At 48.3% G+C, this 23,092-nt stretch overlaps 2 protein-coding genes across 2 annotated transcripts in view; one reads left to right on the forward strand and one right to left on the reverse strand.

The window, feature by feature from the left end:
- COPA (coatomer protein complex subunit alpha) overlaps positions 1–1,786 on the reverse strand; it is a 51,656-nt gene extending 49,870 nt beyond the window's left edge. The window contains 2 exon segments of the mRNA XM_015412124.1: positions 606–719; positions 1,659–1,786. Coding sequence (XP_015267610.1) covers positions 606–719; positions 1,659–1,698 — 154 coding nt within the window. The 5' untranslated portion in view covers positions 1,699–1,786.
- A 322-nt stretch (positions 1,787–2,108) lies between these two features.
- The window catches only part of NCSTN (nicastrin), a 52,202-nt gene continuing 31,218 nt past the window's right edge, over positions 2,109–23,092 (forward strand). Inside the window, exons 1-8 of the mRNA XM_015412118.1 lie at positions 2,109–2,215; positions 5,029–5,133; positions 9,507–9,630; positions 14,099–14,217; positions 15,912–16,057; positions 16,472–16,622; positions 19,126–19,235; positions 20,764–20,916. Of these exons, the coding sequence (XP_015267604.1) occupies positions 2,110–2,215; positions 5,029–5,133; positions 9,507–9,630; positions 14,099–14,217; positions 15,912–16,057; positions 16,472–16,622; positions 19,126–19,235; positions 20,764–20,916 (1,014 nt within the window). The 5' untranslated portion in view covers position 2,109. The remainder of the gene's footprint in view (positions 2,216–5,028; positions 5,134–9,506; positions 9,631–14,098; positions 14,218–15,911; positions 16,058–16,471; positions 16,623–19,125; positions 19,236–20,763; positions 20,917–23,092) is intronic.

Here is a 23,092-nt window from a genome sequence, read left to right on the forward strand (position 1 = left end):
CATTTCAGACACACAACCAGAACTTTTTTCCAGAGACCTTCATCTGGCTGCAACATTTCTTACAATATTTCTTTAAAGTTCTCTTTAGGAGAAAACTGTGGCTACCAATGAATCCTACTCCATAAAATCCCATAAATTCCTTCGAGAAAGGTTTGGAATCTGTAATGCGGTTTGTCATGACCCATTACATGCATTTTAAAAAACAGTTATGCTTGTTGTGCTAGCTTAGCTCAATATAGCTCCATGCTTACAATATACAACCGGGGGAGGAGGGTTAATTCAAATTATGTTGCTCCTTGGCTTCTAATGTAACAAGCACAAGCCCATTATACCAGTCTACTCAAGCTCTTTACCTTATTAGTGAACTGCCTATTGCAGAGTTACAGACAGAACTTCATACTTTCCAAATAAGCTCTTTGCAGTGCTACAGCAGGCTCCATACCAGATGACCTTTCCCTAGGCAATGCTACTTCTCACACCCATCTAAGGCTACTGAATCCACTTATTCTTGCACTCTAACATGTGCAACACCATTGTGATTCGCAACCATCTGGAGATTATAAGCACTATAAGACAACTGACCCCATGGATGTGCTTCCACTCACCATCATGTTCATCAAATTTGTCGATGAGAGTACACATCCGATAGTCCCAGAGCTGGATCACTCCATTGTGCAGGCTTGTTAGGATCCAGGGCCGCTTGGGGTGAAAGCTAAGCCCTGCAAAAAATGCAGAAAAGGATGATTTTCAAACTTTTCTCAAGGAGTTCTTTTAATACATGAAGAAATACGTATATCTAAAAGGGATGCAGATCAATACACACCTCCAATACACACATCAATAAATACCCCTTTTTAGATATAAGCCTTTTACCCTACTACTAACAATGTTTACGGTGCCATCAGGTCTTCACTTGTTACAAGAGCTCAATAAAGCAGGCTTAATCCTCATATTTCACTTAGGGACTTCCAGTGCAATCCTGAAAATACTTTCCAAGTTCACAGCTAAGTCTCTTTTTGTGCAATCCTGCACAGAGTGACTGCAGTCGCCCACAGTAATCAGTGGTCTTAGGCCAGGCTAACTCCACAGAGGATTGAAGTGCCACACCAGTTTGCAAGCTACATAATCAGATACACAAGACACAGCATACAGCCAACCATAGATTTACCTGCCTATAACTTTCAAGAATGTGGTACTTATCCATTGAAACATAAAGCTATAAAAATGCAACCACTACAGAGAAAAAGCGAGCATACTGCTGTTTCCATGCTGACAGATCTCCCTTTATACACACACATGTTCTTTTTATATACCAGCAGATTAAAAAGTGTGCATCAAAACTCTGTGTATCCCTTCATTATACTTCTGAGATATACAGCTTTCTATATAACTAGCAACATATTTAGTAGATACGCATGCAAAAAGAACATACTCACTGACACGTAAGAGGGACGTTATACACCTGCGCTTGGGTATTTTTTCCTTTCACAGGTCTTTTTAATATTTCAACTGACAGCTACCACATACTCTTTTTCTTTTCTTTAATCTAACCCCTGCATAGATTTTTATGGGGACCCCCATCCTGATCTGACGGTGTCTCTACCCATGACCAAGAAAGAAGGGGGGATTCCTCATCCCGTTCAGGGCCTTTTTGGTACCTTTCACGCGAGCCGACTTGGTCTCGAACTTGGTGAGCATCGTCGCCCAACACCTCTCAGCGCCTCCTTAGGCCCGGCAGCCCCCAACACTGAAGCAGCCACCTCCACGTCACCGCCGCTAAGGCTGCGGCTCCTCCAACACAGCACTTCCTCTTCCGCCAAGAAATCACAGAGGAGAACAGAGAGCGTATTTGTCTCACGACAGAGAACAGCGGAGATAGGGGTTTTTCTCTCCCACAGCGGCCTCTAGTGGAGGAGAGGAGTTAGACGCTCCCACAGCCGCTGAAGACAAAGGCCGAACGGGAAGAGAACCACCCCCCTGCAACCACAAATATCAGAGGCTAGAGCGCCCCATTCCCTCCTTCCATAACCGTAGAGTGGCGGCCGGAGCGTCACCCTGATACTTTGTGAGGGTATCGACGAGGGAAAGGAAGCGGAAGCTGCCGGCAAGATGGCGGCTATCGAGGAGGAAGAAATGGGGAGTAGCTGCAGCTGGAGAATAAGGGGAGTCACCGAGTTGTTGCTTCGAGGGCTTCTCCTCTGCGCCTTGGCGGCGGGTGAGGAAAAGTCTCCCACAACCTGGTCAGGACCCACCCACAAAGATTTGTGGGAGGGGAGAAAGTGGGTGGGGTCTTGAGTGGGGGGGAAGGTGAAGGGCTGCCCTTTAAACGGAGCGAAAACTTTCTGAAGGTGCGCCAGGGTCCTGGCCTGAGAAAGAGCAGGAGACTGGGTTCTCTTGGACTTTGGAGAATGTTGGGTAAAAGAGGAGAAAGGGGGTGGAGCCTTGTCCATGGAATTTAAAAAGTTCAGCCGCATAACAGGTTGAAATACATCAAGTGTCCCCCCCCCCCTTACTGGTTTAGGGTGGCTGGATTTGTGTTGTGTGTTGGCCCTCTAATGAAGCTTGATTGGTATTCTCTTTTGCTTTGTTCTGACCAGAAGGGGGCAACAGGAGAAGAGGGAAAGTCAGAGGGATGAAGGTGTTTAGAGTGCTGGCCTAGGGCAAATTCCCATTTGGCCTAGAAGGGTGACCCTCGGGCTCTTCATACTTTTTCGCAACCTAATTTATTTCTTAGGCTGGTTGTAAGGATAAAAGGGTGGCTGGGAGAGCCTTGGCCTCTTTGGAGGAAGGGTGAGATAAAAATGCTGTAGAGAGATAGCACGTGGTTCTCTGCTAGATATTAAGCAAAATACTAGGTAGGGGTTCAACTGCTGCTTGTATTGTCAGTGGTCATTGTTTGTGATGATTGTATTTGTATTCCATTGTGCCTTTAAAGAAATCATAGGGTGGTGACTTAGGTTATTTTTCCCCCCTGAGGGATCAGTACACAGAAAATTTAGTATATAGACAGATTGGTATTCAATTAGTAAATGTTATCAGTTACTATGATGGGTATATTAATTACATTTTAATATTCCCCTTCCCCTAGATCTAGGTATTTGTCTTTTTTATGGGAAGAGAGTATAAAAATGAGGAAAGGGAGAGGAGGGTCACTCGGGTTTGGCAGGATAATGGGTATAATTTCATTACATATGTGTTATTAGCAGCTATGTGGTTGTATTAAACATTATATTTGTAGTCTGATTGCTTTCTGAAAAGGTCAGACTGATCATATCTGGATTTTCACCCGCTGTTCTGTTTTCACAACAATCCTTCTGAGGTAGGTTAGGCAGCAAGGTAGTAACTGGCCCAAGGTCAAACAGTGAGCTTTCATGGCTGGGTAAGGAGATAGACCAGAGGTGTCATCCTTTGTTATGAGGGCCGGATCTGACATAAATGTCACTTCGTCGGGTGTGCCATAAAATGTAATGCCAGGTAGTGGAGATATAAACTATATAAAGGGCAACAGCTGGTAAGCTCCAAGTTGTTGTATCTTCGCTGTAAGGCCTCATGGGATATGGATGGACTGGAGTGCCAGCAGTGCAGCACTGGGCAGATGCTCCTGTGGTGCTTGACTGTTGCAGACGAGGTTGTTCTGCCATGCTGAAGCCACAACTGAAGTGGTCCCCCCCCAGCAGTCTCCTGTTCCTTCCCTTGTACTACTTGCTTGCAGGCTGCATAAAAACCCTGGATGGGCCGGTTTCGGCCCCCGGGCCTTATGTTTGACACCCCTGATTTAGACTGTGGTCTCCACATTCCTATTTCAGCATTCTGTCTGTGCTGCTCCAGCTTTTAGTATAGAAATACACGTGGTAATAGCATAGGGTTGCCAAGTCTATCTTCACCAGGAGCGGGGGGCTCCCGGCCGGTGTCTTGTGTGCACACGCAAAGCATGCACGTGCCACACGCACGTCACCCGGAAGTGACGGGAGGACGCCAGGCATGCTGGGCGCGAGGCCAAGGTCATACAAGGGAAAACCATAGCGTTTTCCCTTGTATGGCCGTGGCCCCGCCTCCGGCATGCCCGCATCACTTCCGGGTGACGCACACATCGGGGTGGAGTTCCCCCCGGGGCCCAATCCGGCAGCGCTGGGGAACGGGCCTCTGGGGCGGGGGTTTCCCCGCCTCCCGGGGGGACTTGGGATCCCTATAATAGGAGAACAAATCAGTTGTTTGAATTTTTGCCTGTGTCACACACCTGTTGAAAGTACAAAAGCGTAGCCTGAAATCTGGGTGGCAAACCTACCACAAGCAACATTGATTGGGGAACTGTGGGTGAAACGTTGGCTAAGGAAGTGGGTACGGAAGCAAGCTTGATCCCTGGGGTGGCAGGGACTCTCCCTTCTCCATATGAATTTGCCAAAAACTCTACCCTCATGACTTTGAGGAAACATCGCAGATGGAGAAATTTGGCAAAACCTCAACTCTGTGGCAGACTGAAACTCAGCCAGCACTTTTTATGACTGCTAAAGGCTCCTAGATAGGAAGGAATGTAATTGTAATGAATGAGCAAGCAGTGGGTGGATGTAGCAGTCTTATGTTTGGGGGAATCCTAATCGTATGCTTTCCAGGAGAGTAGCTTTACTGTCACATGAGGCTTTTGTCACATGAGCTTAGCTGAAGATAAAGTGTTAGAATAGGAAAGCTCTTTCCTTGTATGTTCGTGGAGGAGCCATGCTGAGCAAGATGGTGAAAGGGGGATTGCGAAACACCACTTCCTGACTTTGATCTTGTTGCACTGACCACATGCTCTGCTTCATTACTGAAATTAACCAGGCAGTCCCATGGATGCAAAGCGGCTTTCAGAACTGTCACCTGTTTTTTTGGTTAAGGTTGTAGGTTAGAGGGTAGGTCCTAAGGCTGAGTGTGATGTTTTTGGTTAGCTGTGCATAGACTGCCACCATTAACACCAGTCAGGGCCATTCTGGCCTATCTCATTGCTCCTTGGGCGGAAGTGACCTCTGCTGAAATCTTTCTCTTCCTCTGCAGGCTCAGGGTGGTGCAACTCAGTGGAGAGGAAAATCTACATCCCGCTGAACAGGACAGCTACATGTGTCCGCTTAATGAATGCCACACATCAGATAGGCTGCCAGTGTGAGTATATCTTAGCGGAGGGCCTGAGTAGTTGCTTAGGAAGTCTTCTTTATTTACAGTATTTTTTAAAATTTTCAACTTTTCAGTGTGAGATTTACAAGGTGGATATGGCGAATGAAAAACCGCCAAATTACATCACAAAAACCTGTAAAAATGCTGTTATTCAGCCACAATTGTCTTTATTGTTATGAAAGTAAAAGAAACAGCAAAGGCAAGAGTGAAATATATCCTCTGTTAAAGCTTTGGTGGAATAAAATTATCATGGGCAGTGGGGTGTAGTGGTTATGAGTGACAGTCTCTAATCTAGAGAACCAGGTTCAATTCCCCACCCCTCCTCCATGTGGAGTCTGCTGGGTGACCTTGGGCCAGTCACAGTTCTATCAGAACTCTCTCAGCCCCGTCTACCTCACAGGTTGACTGTTGTGGGGAGAGGCAGGGAAGGAGACTGTAAACTGCTTTGAGACTCCTTAGGGTAGAGAAAAGTGAGGTATAAAAACCAACTCTTCTTGAACTGGTTTCCAAAAAGCCTAACAAAAGAAATGCCATTCAAGTTTCCCTTGGGTCTCTGGTATAGATCTCAAGATGTTTGTATGGGAGCCAGCAGTCCTATAGATCTTTACTGGTCAAAACCAGGACCCTGTATTGTGTTCTAACTGAACCAGGTGAAGCTTCTGAGTACTCTTGATGGGCCGTGCACTGCAGACCTCAAGCTTGAGTGTTACTAAAGCACAGACTGCTATGACAAGGCTTCCTCTCTCCAGGAGAGGCAGCAAGTGGCTTGAGCTGGAGAAAGATCATTTATTTTATTTATTCAAAAACGTTTTGATCCCTTTTCTCCACCCCCTTAAGGCTCGCTATGCTGCAGAAGGTTCTCAGGCTTGCAGGATCTCACTGCACCATTGGCAGGGAGCACATTCTTTAGCAGGGAGCACATTCTTGTCGAGGGCAGGTAGGCAAGAAGGGGCTGGAGCCTTTCCAGCCTCCCCCCCCATCTTTCTCAAGGGCCCCTGGGCCCCAGGAGAAGCCTTTTGTGGAGATCAGTGGGGAGGGGGAGGCTGGAAAGTTCCGTTCTGCCGATAGAAAATGTAGCCTGGATTCAGCCCAAGAGAACACGCATCTTAGACTGCTGGTGTTCGTTCAGTAGCGATGGTGCAAGCCAGGTGGAAGCTGACACTGCAGGAGCTGCCGCGAAGCAGTGGGAAAGGGACCGACCCATAGGTGCTGTCTAGAGGGAAACAGTTGCATATTGATATAAAACATATCTTGCCTTTCCCTTGTGGCTCAAGGCACTTAATAACCCTAAAATAAGATCAGAAATGGAGCTGCGGTGGCTCAAGTGGTTAAGACGCTGAACTGCAGGCTGTGGAAGGTCAGTAGTTCAGCAGTTCGAGACCCAGGTGCCGCATGATGGAGTGAGCTCCCGTCTCTAGTTCCAGCTCCTGCCAACCTAGCAGTTCGAAAGCAAGAAATTGCAACAGACGACTTTGACTCACTAGCCCTCTACATGTGACCATTCTGTGTATTGTCAACACACATACAGGGGAAGTAAGGTAAAGGTAAAGGTTCCCTTGCTCGAAAGCCAGTCGAATCCGACTGTAGGGTTGCGGTGCTCATCTCCGTTTCAAAGCCGAAGAGCCAGCGCTGTCCAAAGACGTTTCCGTGGCCATGTGGCCGGCATGACTAAACACCAAGGTGCACGGAACGCTGTTACCTTCCCACCGAAGTGGTACCTATTTATCTACTTGCAATTTCTTACTTTCGAACTGCTAGGTTGGCAGGAGCTGGAACTAGAGAGGGGAGCTCACTCCATCATGCGGCACCCGGGTCTCGAACTGCTGAACTACCGACCTTCCACAGCCTGCAGTTCAGCGTCTTAACCACTTGAGCCACCGCAGCTCCACAGGGGGAGTAGATACAAGCATATGGGCTCTAACCAATCCACATGATTGTCAGCTCATGAATATGGCACCTATAAATGAAAGATGTATATGAACATATCCCTGTGATCACGAACATTCATAACGCAGTGTCCCCAGTTACAGTGAGGTAGCATTGGCAAGTACTCTTAACTCTCTACACCATTCTCATGAACCAGCAATCATATAGATGATGGGCCAAAGTCCTTGTACCCATTCTTGCTGATTGAACAAGCAGAAAGGTCATGTTTTAAGGACAGCTTCATGTGTTAAAGAAGAAGAAGAAGAAAAAGAAGAAGAAGAGATTAGATTTATACCCCGCCCTTCACTTGGAGTCTCAGAGCGGCTTACAAACTCCTTTCCCTTCCCCTCCCCACAACAGACACCCTGTGAAGTGGGTGGGGCTGAGAGAGCTCTGACACAAACTGCTCTTTTTCAAGGACAGCTGTGCCAGAGCTTGTGACTGACCCAAGGTCACATCAGCAGGTGCACGTGGAGGAGTGGGGAATCAAACCCGGTTCTCCCAGATTAGAGTCCGCGCACTTAACCACTACACCAAACTGGCTCTAATTAGGTCTAATCAGATGGCATTTGAGCATTATGAATCCTTCTCCGGGGGGATGGGGGAGGCCAGAATTGATGGTAGACTGTAGCCGTCCTCAACCAAATGCCTGGCAGAACATCTCTGTTTTACAGGCCCTGCAGAACTGCGTTAGGTCCCACAGGGCATGGATGTCATTAGGCCAAGAATTCCACCAGGCCGGCGTCAGGGCTGAGGACAGCCGGATATCTGGTTGAGGACAGCCGGATATCCTTTGGGCCAGCAAACTCCAGGATGTTCTTATCTCCAGAGCATAGTGCTCTTTGGGGGGGGGGGGTCACTGGGGGACAGTCCTGTAGATATGCTGGTCCCAGATCATTTAGGGCTTTGAAGGTCAATATCAAAACCTTGAACCTGATCTGGTACTCGCTGATGAAGCACTGGTTGGATATGTTCCTTCAATGGGGTCCCGATGAGGACCCGTGCCACTGCACGGGTAAAAGTCTTCTGGTGGCTCCTAAAAACTTCCCCGGACAGTGCTCTGCTTGCCTCCTAAGGAAGCCTATTTGCCATGAGGAGGGAAGCATACCTGGAAAGGACTGGAGCTCTAGTGTAGTGTTTCCCAATCTGTGGGTCCCAAAAGTGGGTTGCAAAACCTCAGAAAGTGGGCTGCAGCCAGCCTTCTCTAATAAGCACCTCTGCCTTTTCGATTGCTCTCTTTTGTATTTTGGAAACCAAGATGTTCACCCAAAGAGTGATTAACACATGGAATTCACTGCCACAGGAGGTGGTGGCGGCTACAAGCATGGACACCTTCAAGAGGGAACTGGATAAGCATATGGAGCCGAGGTCCATCAGTGGCTATTAGCCACCAGGTATAGATAGGAACTCTTGGGCTGGGCTTCTAGTGTCCTGGCCCCAGTGCTGGACCTCCTGATGGCACCTGGTATCTTTGGCCACTGTGTGACAGAGTGTTGGACTGGATGGGCGATTGGCCTGATCCAACATTGGCTTCTCTTATGTTCTTATGAAACAGTATTTTCCATATTGTTCATTAGTTGGTATTTTTTTTCTTCACTGCATGTGCATGTTGATCAAGTAAAACGTGTCCTGATGGTTACTAGAGTGAGTTTCTTAGGGGGGGGGGGGAACAGAGGGAAGAACGGAGAAAGAAAAGGTGGTCAAAACCTGAAATGTAACATCTGTATGCAAAAACCGTGTATGACAGAATACCACTAGCCAGGAGTTCATAGCTAGTGAGAGAGAGAGCCAGTTTGGTGTAGTGGTTAAGTGCGCGGACTCTAATCTGGGAGAACCGGGTTTGATTCCCCACTCCTCCACTTGCACCTGCTGATGTGACCTTGGGTCAGTCACAAGCTCTGGCACAGCTGTCCTTGAAAAAGAGCAGTTTGTGTCAGAGTTCTCTCAGCCCCACCCACCTCACAGGGTGTCTGTTGTGGGGAGGGGAAGGGAAAGGAGTTTGTAAGCCGCTCTGAGACTCCAAGTGAAGGGCGGGGTATAAATCTAATCTCTTCTTCTTCTTTTTCTTCTTCTTCTTCTTCTTCATAGTGGGGCTAGCTCCATCCTTTGTGAGAGTTCATTGGTTTCTCAAAAACATCTGATTAGCCACTGTAGAAGATGGAATGCTGAAGGTCACAGTTTCCCTGGGGCACCAAAATAGCTTGGGCCAGCCCGGGATGGGTCACCGTACCAAATATATTCGAACTGATGGGTCACCATAGTGAAAAGTTTAGTAACCTCTAGTGGATGTTGAAAAGGCAACCGGGGGGGGGGGGGGAGGACCCCAGAGGAGGATGCAGCTGATACAGGGCATACAGCTGACACAGAGTGATGGTCCTTCAGATCTGTGGGTCTTAATGTATTAAGCAACATCTCTCTTCTTTTTGTGGTTGCAGCCTCCATGAACGGAGACACTGGAGTCATCCATGTGGTGGAGAAGCAGGAGGATGTGCAGTGGGTACTGTCCGATGGCCCTCATCCCCCGTACATAGTGCTGCTAGACGGAGAACTTTTTACCAGGTAACAAATGGTCTGCTCCAAGTAGATCAGTTAGGGGAGGGGCCAGGGGCCAGCTTCTTCAGGACCAGGTAGTAGGAGACATGAAAGACCTCTGCCTGAGTACCAGGAGAGCGGCTGCTAGTCTGAGTAGACAGTGTTAACTTTGATGGAGGCTCTGATTCAGCATAAGGCAGCTTTAGGGGGTTGTATGGCCATGGCTTGGGTAGATTGCCTGCTTTGAGGCACAAAGTTGGTGATTTGATCCTTGGCACCTCCAGCTGAAAAGTTCTCCGGCAACAGCTGTTGGTTAGGACTGACCTTCCTGAGCTGTGGCTGAAGAGCTGCTGCCAGTCAGAGCAAGTGATACGGAGCTGGACAGACCAGTGCTCTAAGGCAGCTCCGTATGTTCACGAACCCCGCATCTGGCAGCTCCTCGCGCAGCTCATGGAGCTGTGGTGGCTCAAGTGGTTAAGACGCTGAACTGCAGGCTGTGGAAGGTCAGTAGTTCAGCAGTTCGAGACCCGAGTGTGCCGCATGACGGAGTGAGCTCCCGTCTCTAGTTCCAGCTCCTGCCAACCTAGCAGTTCGAAAGCAAGAAAGTGCAAGTAGATAAATAGGTACCACTTCAGTGGGAAGGTAACAGTGTTCCATGCGCCTTGGTGTTTAGTCACGCCGGCCACATGACCACGGAAACTTCTTCGGACAGCGCTGGCTCTTCGGCTTTGAAACGGAGATGAGCACTGCAACCCTAGAGTCGGATTCGACTGGCTTTCGAGCAAGGGAATCTTTACCTTTACCTTCACACGCAGCTTTGCAAGCAGGGGGACCCAGGTTCATTCGCTGGCATCTCTAATTAGACATGGGAGGTGATGTGAAAGACCTCTGCCTAAGGCCGTGGAGAGCTGCTGCCAGTCAGAGTAGGCGATACAGACCTGGATGTGCCAGTGGCTTCATCTCCTTTTAACTGGAGATGATGGAATTGAACCAAGGACCTTCTGCATGTAAAATGGATGCTCTTCCACTGAGCCCCGGTCCCTTGCCAGTTTTAAAGAGCTCTAGTGGCTGCCCATTTAATTTGTGGGACAAATCAACGTGCCAGTTGTTGCCTTATGTACATAAGTGCCGTCAAGTTGCAACCGACTTATGGTGGTCCCAGCGAGGGGATTTCAAGGCTAGTGAGAAGCAGCGGTGGCTCCCCATCGCCTTCCTTTGCAGAGTCTTCCTTGGTGGTTTCCCATTCAATTGGTGACCTTGGTTAGCCTCCAAGATCTGTTGAGATTGGGCTATATCATACCAATGTGCATCCTGCTTATTTTGTTTTTCATTTGGTACATCCTGGAGAGCCAGTTTGGTGTAGTGGTTAAGTGCGCGGACTCTAATCTGGGAGGACCTGGTTTGATTCCCCACTCCTCCACTTGCACCTGGCTAGATGACCTTGGGCAAGCCATAGCTCTGATAAGAGCTGTTCTTGAAAAAGAGCAGTTTCTGTCAGAGCTCTCTCAGCCTCACCTACCTCCCAGGGTGTCTGTTGTGGGGAGGGGAAGGGAAAGGAGTTTGTAAGCTGCTCTGAGACACCTTTGGGTAGTGAAGGGCGGGGTATAAACCCAATCTCTTCTTCTTCTCTTCTTCGTTGGTGCTGGCTATTGTCTGAGATCCTGCCCTCTGCAAAGGCTCTGCTTTATATATTGCTGTCTTTATTTTTATATTTTTTGTATTTTTGCGTGTGTGTGTGCCCATGCCTGGAAGTCATGGCGATCTCTGGTGACTCTTACTGTGGCACTAAGGACATTTAGAGAAGTGGCTTGATAGCTTGCCTCTGGCCTCCCGGCCCTGGTATTCTCTGGAGATCTCCCATCCAAACACTTGGCAGGGTCGGCCCCGCTTAGCTTCTGAGATCTGTCGAGGTCGGGCCTGGGCTGTCCAGGTCAAGGCATATATTGCTGTCTTTAGGAGTGATATAAAGGTGCTACCAGGGATAGGGACTCTTCAGTGGTGGTTGCATGACTTGGAATCCCCCGCTACACACACATCTTAGGTAGCATGGAATCCCCCTACGCACACCCCTTAGCTCTATAGTTTTAGTCTCCAGGCACAGACCTCTTTGTTGATTTGGTGTGTATATCAGCTCTGTTGATTGATTTTTCTGTTTTGTTTATTGTAGTAGTTAAAGCATCTTTTTCAGTGTTAGCTTCCATACATTGTTTGATGTGTTGTTTGGTTTTATGTTGGTAATAAGTTTTAGGGGATACTGCCGATTGTTTTTATTGGAGGCTGCCTCAGAAGTCAGTTGGCTAAGAGTTGCAGGGTAACAAAATCTTTTAAATAAATGAAGGGTTGGATCTGCAGTTCTTTTAGTCTTCCCTGGCACAAAAGGCTCAGCTGGGGGAAGGCGCTGATGGTAACGGAATAGATGCTTTGATCCAGCCGCTCGTCTATTGGATAGTAGTGTTGAGCTACGATCAAGAAGTGGTTAGTTATGAACTGTGATTAGATCCATTTGCTTATCTTTAAAATGCTGTTTCCAACAATGACTGAGAAATGGTTATGTATCTCTTACCACCAGTAACTAGAGGGCCAGTCTCCCCCCACCCCCTACGGGGGGAAAAGTAAGCAAACTTTCTGTGATCGTTGGAAGTTAAAGAATTTGGGATTTAGTATGTGTAGTTAAAATCATTGTTGGTGCGGGGAAGGAAGAGAAGCAGAAAGCCCATCTGTGTTTGTGTTTTGAAACGATAAAGCAGAAAACGGCATCTACTGTTGAAATCGCTCTAATGAAGTGTTTGGTTGCTTTTGTCTGCGTGATTCTATGACTTTCTTTTTAGAAATAATAAGACAGTAGCGGCATTGTGGGCCCCTTGGGCTATCGTCTGAGTGCCTGGCAGAGTTGACCTTGTACTGCCAGATGTGGCTTCAGAGAGACAGCCCAAGGCTGGAATAAATATTTCCGCCTTGCGTTACAAAAATGTTCTGTCTCCAGTCTTCTCACTGCCCCTTCTGTGGCTTAGTAGCTCTTCCCCCTTCATTAGTTTCTCTCATGCTTGGTTACTTATTTGTTCCTTATTACATCATTCTTAAACAGTAATCCTGCACACAGGCGCCAGCGTAGAAGGTGCCCAAAAGCTGTAAGCTGTATGTGAAATATCTTGAATGAACCTGCCCACACAGTAGAGTCACCTTCTCTGCATTCCCCTACCCTCAGCTGTGTGGTACGTGGCTGTGCGGGACAGGGCCTTTTTAGTGGGGGCACCAGGGATACGGCATTCCCTTTGTACAGAGGCTGCTTGGCCGCTGCCTCTTCTTTCAGGAACATGCCAAAACATTTTTATCTCAGAGGGTTTGGGGGGCTGTTTGGTGGGTGGGGTTGAGTTTTGATCCCTTTTTTTTTGAGCTTGTGACAGTTTTCCTTTAATGTTTGCCAAGGTCTGTGCCACAGCAGGTCAGCCTTTGCAGTGTACAGGTGTGAGTGCGTGTACACAACCACACCCATGACCTCTCACACTAGGATGCCAGCCTGGGAATCCCCAGAATTCTTGGGATCCCCAGGAATTACAGCTGATCTCCAGACTACAGAGATGAATTTCCCTGGAGAAAATGGATGCTTTGGAGGGTGGACTCTGTGGCATAGCACCCCACCGAGGTCCCTGCCCTCCGCAGGCTCCAACCCCAGAAGACGGGGGGGGGGATCATCTTCCCTTTCTGTTTGCTTTTATTTTCTTTCTTTCTTTCTTTCTTAGCCCCCGGAGGGGATTTTTAATTGATTTTTTAACACTACAAAAAACTACAACAGAAAAGGGGGAGGGGAAAACTACATATAAGGGAGAAAGTAAAGAACCCACCACTGACTAAAAACCCAAGAGAGGAGATCCTCTAACTAGCTTGCTTTTTTTTTAATTTAAACATCCAAACTTATCATCTTTGTATGAACTGTGTCAATCTTTTAGAACTTTTAACCCTCCCCATTTACATTCAATTGCCCAATAACAGTGCCCCCCATCATCCCCTGGAAACAAAGTTCTCAAAGTTTTATTTTCCTCGTCCTCGTCTATGAAGCACAATTGAGCTCCTTATTTAAATCTCTGGAGCCCAGCCGCACAAGTACTTCACTCCTCGCTCAGTTATTTTGTCCTGATGGTACAGAACGTGGTCAAGCTGCACATCGGCCAGAGCCGTGTATGCTGTTTTGGTCGAATGCTTGTCTGCAGGAGCCCAGCTGCACAAGTACTTCGCTCCTCGCTCAGTTATTTTTGTCCTGATGGTACAAAACGTGGTCAAGCTGCCCATCGGCTGGAGCCGCGTATGCTGTTTTGGTCGAATGCTTGTCTGCTTCCTGTAATGCCTTTCTAGTGTTTTGGTATTTTTTTTGTTGTTGGTGCCACTTGTCGTAAGGCAGCTCGTGGACCTGAAGAGGCAGCGGTGGGGAGGGAACATTTTAAATGAAAAAAAGGTCTAAGGGAAAGTGTGGTCATTCTTGATTCTTCTTTCCATACAGGGGCATGATGGATCAGCTCAAAGAAAGCCCACGGATCTCCGGCGTGGCTGTGGCCATTGCCAAACCCAGGCCGGTAAAAGGATTCTCTCCAGGCTCCAGATGCCCAAACGATGGCTTCGGTAAGGGAACAACGTGACTTAAACTGTGGACCACAGAACCAAAAAGCCGGGGTACTCCCTGTGAGCCATTGGGCTGCCTGTTTCAAATCCAGATGTGAATTCTATTTTGAAAGACGTGTAGAATGTGCCATTGACACACTCTTAGATCTCCCTTGTGGTATTTAGCATTTCTACACTGCACAACCCTGGGACGTCTGTATCAGGAATGCTGATACTGTGGCTGGCAGGCTGAAAGTAGGACAGGGAGAGCGGCTTGCCATACAGCTTATGGCAAGACTGAGAATTGAACCGGGGATCATGTTTCAGCCTCTAAGCTGCCACGGCACTTTAGCCTTTTCCCCTTGGTAGCTCCAATTCTGTTTATTTTACGAAGCTTATACCCTGTCTTTCTATCCTCATAAGGGCCCCAAAAGGGGGCTAACCAGTTCAGACATAAATAATAAAATCACATTTTAAAAACCATTAGATCCAGTTAGATCCAGTCATCATGAAAACATCCAGGGCTAAAATACACATAAAGGATTGAAAATAGGGCAGGAAGGAGGCATCACTGAGCAAACTCCAGACAAAACAAAATAGTCTTGGGTGGCTCGTGCAAGGTGGCAAGAGAAGGGGACAGGCGAGTCTCTCTGGGGAGGGAGTTCCAGGCTTTCAGTGTCGTGACGAAGAAGGCCTGTGTTGCCACCCACCCGCCTAATCTCAGAAGGCAGGGGCAACCCAAAGTAGGGGCTCAAATGACCAGATATGCTTGTAAGAGAGTAGGCGGTCCTTCAGAAATGTAGTCCCAAGCCATGTAGGGCTTTAAATGTCAACACTGGCAGCTTAAATTGGGCCTGGAAACATGGGGAGCCTGTGTAGATGGGCCAAGACTGAGTGGTATGTTCCTTACGACTCATTCCGGCCAACGTCCGGGCTACAGCGTTCTGCACCAGTTGAGGTTTCCAAACAGTTCTCCAGGGCAAGTCCTATGCAGAGTGCCGTGCTTGTTCTGTCTTTTACAAAGTGATTTGTATATCACCAACCAGGGCACTTCGCAAAGTGCGGGACCCTATGTAAGGGATGCAAAGGAGGAAGAACGGGCCATCGGGGAGGAGGTTCAGCCAGGGAATGATACCTGTAGGTTCCTAAAGGCTTTGTGGCTGAAGGAGGAATGTAAAAGAAGAATGAGAGAAAGCATTGCATGTGCTCTGGGAGACAATCCCAGGCCTAATGGGGTGGCTAGGGAGAAAAGAGTCAGAATGTGAAGGTATAAGAGAGATCTGAATGGCTGGGGGAGTAAGGTCACGCGCAGGGGATGCACTGGGATATGAGAGCAGAATGGTGATGGGAGCAGAGAGGGAGCAAGGAGGCCATGTAGGGCCTTGGAGGAATTTGTTGCAGGTCTGGGAAAGGGCAGGAAGCCCCCCTCCCCCCCCCTTCTAGATCATGCCCAAACTTCCTCCCTCCCTCCACATCTGCCTTCCCCTTTTTCAGCCTCTTCTTCTTTTGTCTCAACCAATGGCAGGAGGAGAACTTTCTGCCTCCCTCCTCATCTTACACTACAGTCGCTTCCCTGCCCCCCAGTTCTCAACCACCTTAGGGTGCAGCTGGACCTTTGTCGATCAACTTGCAGTGGGGGGTGGTCTTTTCCAAGTATTCTCCATCCTTCAAGTGACCCTCACTCGCCTTGTTCCTCTTCCCTCCCCGTTCTTCAGGTGTCTACAACAGCACCTATGGCCCCCAGTACGCTCATTGCAATAACATGGAGTGGAACCCCCTGGGCAACGGCCTTTTCTATGAGGACTTCAGTTTCCCCATCTTCCTCCTTCAAGATGAGAACGAGACTGAGGTTATTAAGCAGGTACGGCTGATGGCTTGTTTGGTCTGGATCCCCACTCCTTTGAGAAGGGCACTAGATAGATAGCCAGTGTATTCAGTGTGTCTGGCCAAGTATAATGCTTGCGTATAAACCCCCTCGCCTTTGTTTGCTGAGTACTCCCAACATTTTCACAGGTAAATATATGTATATTTTTTTAAGCACCAGAGCCTAAAGGGTTCCTACTCCTAACCTAGAAGGATCAGTGGTCTAGATTGGTAGCGTTTACTCTGATAAATGACAGACCCCTGGCCAATAACATAATGTCTTCTAAGGTGGTGCAGGAGTCCTTATTTTTCTGCAACAGACTAACTTGTGTATTTCTTTGGACTGGGGAAAGCTGGCCTGATTCCCATTTCTTTTCCTTCTTTTCCCTCTCTCTCGGTTCCCACCCCACAGTGCTACCAAACCTACAACTTCCCTCACAATGGCTCTGTCCCGCAGTACCCGCTGTGTGCCATGCAGCTCTTCTCCCACATGCACGCCGTGACCAGCACAGTCACTTGCATGCGGCGCACCTCCCTCCAGAGCACCTTCAGCATCAATCCGGGTGAGATGGCGGGTCGGGAGTTGTTTTTTTTTAATCACCGGTCGTAAATCCCTTGGCTGAATTTTGGTTGGAGACTGCATCTCTGTTAAATGGCTAGCCCTTTCTAATGAAAAGAGAGAGGCGAAAGGAAGCGCTTCTTCACATCATGGGTAGTTAATTAACGAAATTCTCTGCTGCAGATGTGGTGGTGCTTTGTAGAGCAACTGTGGGGGATGATAGGCCCGTGGATAAGTTATGGTGGCCAAGTGGAGATCTCTTGTGTATGAAGGAAGCGTCTCCTGGGTTGCTAGATGCTGCAGGCAAGCGATGTGGGAAGGACTCCTGGCTTGGAGAGCCAGTTTGGTGTAGTGGTTAAGTGCGCGGACTCTAATCTGGGAGAACCGGGTTTGATTCCCCACTCCTCCACTTGCAGCTGCTGGATGACCTTAGGCAAGCCGTAGCTCTGATAAGAGCTGTCCTTGAAAAAGAGCAGTTTCTGTCAAGAGCTCTCTGAGCCCCACCTACCTCACAGGGTGTCTGTTGTGGGGAGGGGAAGAGAAAGGAGTTTGTAAGCCGCTCTGAGACTCCTTTGGGTAGTGGGCGAGGTATAAATCCAATCTCTTCTTCTTGGAGACTTGCTTGTGGGCTTCCAGGAAGCATCCACATGGTTGTGCCTGGAAGCGGAATTCTGAACTAGGTAGACCTTAGTTGGATCCAGCAGGACTCCTCCTCTTATATTAATGTATGAAACGTAAAGCCCCAAATTTGCTAGTGGTGGTCACGAAGCAGTGAACACACCTGAAGCTGCCTCAGACTGAATCAGACCCTTGGTCCATCAGTGTCAGAATTGTCTGCTCAGACTGGCAGCTGCTTTCCAGGGTCTCAGGCAGAGGTCTTTCACATCACCTTCTATGTGATTCTTTAAACTGGAGATGCTGGGAACTGAACCTGGGGCGTTCCACCTGCCAAGCAGATGCTCTGCCACTGAACCGCAGCCCTCCCTCACCTCATAAGGGTCAGTAGATCTGAGTTCAGTAGCACTTTAGAAACCAACAAGATTTTGGGTGTAGAGTCAAAGCTTTGTCAAAGGTAGTTTTGACTCTGGAAAGCCTATACCCCACTAATCTTGTTGGTTCATAAAGTGTTACGGGACTGAAATACTACTGCAGATGAGCGTGACTACCCTCTGAAACGCTTAAGGGTTGTATCCTGTGACTCTCTTCTGCTTACAGGGATTCTCCCCTTCTGCTAAGAGTCTCTTACACTAAAGAAATGTGCCACTGTTAGCAGAACTGTATTGTAGGATCCAGCCCTACCCTGTTTTGCAGTGACTAACTAGGTTGGATCCAGGGATCCATCAGTGGAAGGCACTGACGGTTGCGTATCTTTCCTGTTTTCCTCCTCTCCCCATGACCCCCGGAACACTGGTCGGGGCTTTTTGCCATCTTTTCCGTCCTCATCGCAGCTGGCCGACGGACTGACCCCAAGAATGAGCTTTCTCCGGGTCAGAAGAGACTCCTGGTGGGGTTGGGGAGAAGATCTGTAGTCCTTGCATAGAGCAGATTGCTGAATCCAGCCCGTTATTTCTAGCTAACAGTTTTAAGCCTGTACATTCAAGAGGTGGCACGATGGTACTTGGCTTTGACACTGGAGCTCCCTTTGTTCGTCTTCTGAACTAGGATCAGGGGTGCTATTTCTCGGGATTTCTGAACCACTTTTCTGCTGATGAGTAGGCACCAGTTCTTACTTTGAAATGTAAGTCTGATTCTTGTTTGATGGTTTGCTTCTTTGTGGAGATTTATATCCCGCCCTACTCTGCAAACGGGCTCAGAGCGGCTTACATCGTATCAAACAATTAGACAATTCCATAAAAACATAAAATCAATTACAATATTAATTCAAACAAAGTTAAAATTCAAATGACTAAATACCTAACTGGCAGCACAGCAGTTAGTTAATGAGTTCATGCCAAAGGTGGTGGATCATTCTGATGGAATAAGTCAACCTCTCCTGGCGCCAATATATGTAGAAAGCGCCATGGTGTAATCGAGGCAGGGGAGGTCAATGTTCTGATGTTCTTTGACATCCGCAGCCTCAACCAAAGGCCTGGCGGAATAGCTCTGTTTTGCAGGCACTGCAGAATTGCAGTAAATCCCGCAGGGCCCCCTGATCTCAGTTGGGAGCCTCGTTTCACCCACCCGGCTGTGGCCGGGGCTGAAAAGGCCCTGGCCCTGGTTGAGGCAAGTCAGACGTCTTTCAGGCTGGGGACTGCTAAATGGTGCCGGTCAGAAAAGTGCAAGGCTCTTTGGGGCACATGCGGGGAGAGGTGGTCTCACAGGTATGCTGGTCCCTAGTGTAGAATGATCGTATTCACTAGTGACGAGCAACACAGATCGAATTAGATGCCGGTGGAGTGATTGGTTAGGTGGGCGGCGATTTTCCCCAGGTGCAGGAAGTGGCAGGGTTGCCCTGCTGGTGCTCCTTGAAGCTTGCCCTGAGTGTTCTTTTTTTCCCCTGCCCCTAGAAGTCATCTGTGACCCGCTCTCTGATTACAACGTGTGGAGCACGCTGAAGCCCATCAACGTTTCCACGAATCTGAACTCCACTGAGAAAGTCATCATGGTTGCAACTCGAGTAGGTGACACATGTTAGCACTGCCCAGAGTCCCGTCTCTGTTAAATTCTCCTTGCGGGCCATCCTGAGCCTGCATGGCTCATTTGGAACAATCTCTTCCTTTCTGTGATTTGTTCCACCACTTTTAACCGTTTGGTAGGATTTCTTCTGGTTTTTCTGGCTGTGGGGCGGTAAGAAGCTGTTCAGGCTTGGCAGGAAGCCAAAGCGTCGCTGACTACTGGAAGCTGACTCCTGAGAAATCAGTTCAGATATCACTCTTGAGAAGGAAGCTCAGCTCTGGTTTGGTGTGATGTCTGGATCGAGAAACAACCTTCCATTTGCATTTGTCCAGCAAACTAGAAACCATGGCTTGAAACTTCAAGTGCAAACTGTTGTTCAGCCTGCTATCTGAGTCACCAAATTGTTGTTATGGCCATTGCTTTTGAGGAGATGTGTGTTTGTGCGGTGTGGGGGGGGACTTTAAACCACGGTTTGATAGTATGGAAACTCAAACCATGTTTTTCATTATAAACTTATGTTTGGCACAAATGACATTTGAGTTTGATTCAGTCATAAATAAGGCAGATTAATCACAGGTACAGTGTCTGATTCAACAAGCTGCAGTTGGCTGTGAACCTGAATTAGAAGTCCTGACTGGAAATGAATTTGCAAACACGAAGTTTGTGCTTACTATGGTTTCCTGTGAAGTCTTTGTTGACAAACCGTCGTCATGGCTGCTGCTCAGCCTCTAGACCCCTGTTGTGCCATGGGGATTGAGCAGATGGAAGACACAAAGAGGCAGGTAGCTAGAGGCAGGTAGCTCTAAACCCTCATTTGCCATGACTGGGTCCTAAACTGTGGTTAGCAGAAACCCTGGCTTGTCACAGTGCCCGAACTGAGGCTGAGAATTTCAGCAGGTTGTTACTTTCTGCTTTTCCTTTTCAGCCGAGGAGAATGTTTCCTCCTATCCCAGATCCAAGACCGTATCACACTCTGTTGGTCTCTGTAGGTGTTTGACCCTCCAGAGGCAATGTCGAACCCCGCAGCCAATCCTCAGCGATGGCCCATTAACTGGTGTCATTAGAACCATGCTGTGTGTGAGCTTTAACCTTTCAATCTGAAGGCCTGATTTTTAGTGTTGACACAGGAGAAGTAAAAGCATTTTCCTGTCACACTTTGCATTTGCAGAACATGGGCTGCTGTGTGACTTGCTTTGTGAGCGCAAAGTCATGCAGATGAGTTCCTCATGTCGAGATCAGGTTCCAAAGCAGAACAGGGCCAGGGCTCCCTGAGGAAAAGGAACAGACAGACCCTGCGGCCAGAGGGGATCGCCTCGCCTCGCCGTAGGAGAGTTGGAAGAGCTTGGGAGTGCTGCCTAGAGCTATGGTCTATACGCCCCAAGCTTTTTCACTGAAGAGCTCCATAGATTTGACAATTTAGACATCACACAAAGGTATAGATAAGGTTCCTTAGCTACCCTGTGACCGGATGAAGCCCCCTGAACAACTTACCGGGCTCTCTGTATTGATGTCGGACTCTCTCCTGGCAGATCGACAGCCATTCCATGTTCTGGAACGTGGCTCCTGGGGCAGAGAGTGCCGTTGCGTCTTTTGTAACCCACCTGGCTGCGGCTGAAGCCATCCACAAAGCACCGGACATTCAGACATTGCCAAAGAACATCATGTTCACCTTCTTCCAGGGGGTGAGTCCTTTTCTGTTCTCCTAATCTTCAACTGAGACTTCCTTGGTGGGTATTTTGGTATGAGACCATGCTTCGCTTTGGTTTTTGGAATGAGGAATCGCGTCAGCAGGCTTTTCTGTCAGGTCTGAGAGTCTGGAGGATACCTCCAACTGCCCTGGGCTGGAAAATGTGCTGTCGAGTCATGCAAGAAAATTTATTTCCCTTTGGGGGAACAAAGACAAGAGAGGCAGATGTGTTCAGCTCCCGCTCCTCCAGGGAAATGGCATTTTTATGTCCCTGGAGTTGAGCCGTTCCGTTCAGCATGTTTATTCAGTAGCTTGATGAGGACTTGATGCCAGACCTTGGCTTTGGCACTGTACGTACGAGTCTTGAAGGACTCGTGGGCTCGGTCACTCGGTCCCCCCTTCCCCTGCCCGCTAAATGAGTGATTTCTGAATTTTCAGCAGTTTTACATTTCAGTACTTAATGAGTTCATGCCAAAGGCGGTGGATCATTCTGATGGAATAAGTCAACCTCTCCTGGCGCCAATCGGTGTAGAAAGCGCCATGGTGTAATCGAGGCAGGGGAGGTCAATGTTCTGATGTTCTTTGACATCCAGGATAATGTGTTTGTGCTCGCCCTCCGAACTGGGATTCCGGACGGAGAACAAACCTGGAATCTTGGCTTGCAGGGAAATTGTAAAGCCATAATCCTGGGTATTAACTCATTAGCGTGTGGCACGTGAAGGGAGAGAGGACGAGGGACGAGCGTGGACAAGTGAACCCCAGGCTTATTTGCATAGGGCTGCATCAGCTTTAGTGCACTTTCTTGCTCTTTAAAGTGACGTGGGAATATTTTTGATTAAATTAAAAATGAATAAGTATGGATGCAGGAACGTTCCCTTCCAAACCCCCCCCACATCACATAACCCCAAGGATCTTGCAGGTGGTGGATGGCTTGGGCATCTTAGGGCCGCTTGCTCCAAAGGGCCAGATCGAGCAGACCTAGTGGGTGGCAGGGCTTCTGGAACCATTCGTGGTATCATCTGGGCTTGCGCTGCTTGGAAGCGGTGGGGGGGGACCCCCTGTGTTTCTGCATCTGGATCTGTAAACTTATTATTCAAGAAATAACAAACACAAGCGCACCCTTCCCCTGATGCTAGTGTTACGTTGGAACTTCCTTCCCCTTCCATTTCCAAGCTTTTATTCTTTAGGGTTCGGGGTGCTCAAATAACTAACCCCTCTAACACCACCAACACATTCCTTTAAAAAAAAAACCCCTGAAGAACTCAAAGCTGTGTACCTCCCAGGATAATGGGTGCTGAGCTATAGAGCAAACTTAGCACATGAGAAGAAACCCCTTGGATCTGAGTTGGGGTCCTCAGTTATGCTTTACGCCTTCTTATAGTACTGGACAGTCTAGCCTCCTTTTCTGTCAGTCAGTGAAGAGCTGAAGACAGCCCATTCTTGGCGTTTGTCTTCTGCCCTACTCAAGCAGCTGGTGTTAAGGTAAACTGCCTCTGAACTGGGAGGCTCCATTCTTTTTTATCATGATCCACAGCTGCTGCTGGATTTGTCCATTGTAAATTAATCTAGTCCTGTGTTTAGAACTGCCTTGCTGGGTTAGGCTAAGGTTCCCGTCTCGTCCAGCATCCTCTTTTCCAACAGTGGTTGATCTGATACTCTACTTGGAGTCCCGCATGCAGGGATGGAGGCAGCGGCCCTTCTCTTTTCCTTCTTTCTACCCCTCCCCAATTGCTTATCCTTCAGCAACTGGTATTGAGAGATTTGATGCCTCGAACATAAAGCATTGCACGATTAAAAATATATGTGCGCTCCGGAGCAAAATGCAGTTAATTTCAGGGAGCTGGCAGCTGTGTGAAGCCAAGAGGATATTTGTAAGGTTCCCGTCTCGTCCAGCATCCTCTCTTCCAACAGTGGTTGATCTGATGCTCTACTTGGAGTCCCACATGCAGGGATGGAGGCAGTGGCCCTTCTCTTTTCCTTCTTTCTCCCCCCCCCCTCCCCTTCCCCAATTGCTTATCCTTCAGCAACTGGTATTGAGAGATTTGATGCCTCGAACATAAAGCATTGCACGATTAAAAATATATGTGCGCTCCGGAGCAAAATGCAGTTAATTTCAGGGAGCTGGCAGCTGTGTGAAGCCAAGAGGATATTTGGAATGGGGGGGGGGCGGG

This window comes from Gekko japonicus, unplaced genomic scaffold, assembly GCF_001447785.1.
Source record: "Gekko japonicus isolate JY-2015 unplaced genomic scaffold, Gekko_japonicus_V1.1 scaffold1903, whole genome shotgun sequence".
Classification (NCBI taxonomy): domain Eukaryota; kingdom Metazoa; phylum Chordata; class Lepidosauria; order Squamata; family Gekkonidae; genus Gekko; species Gekko japonicus.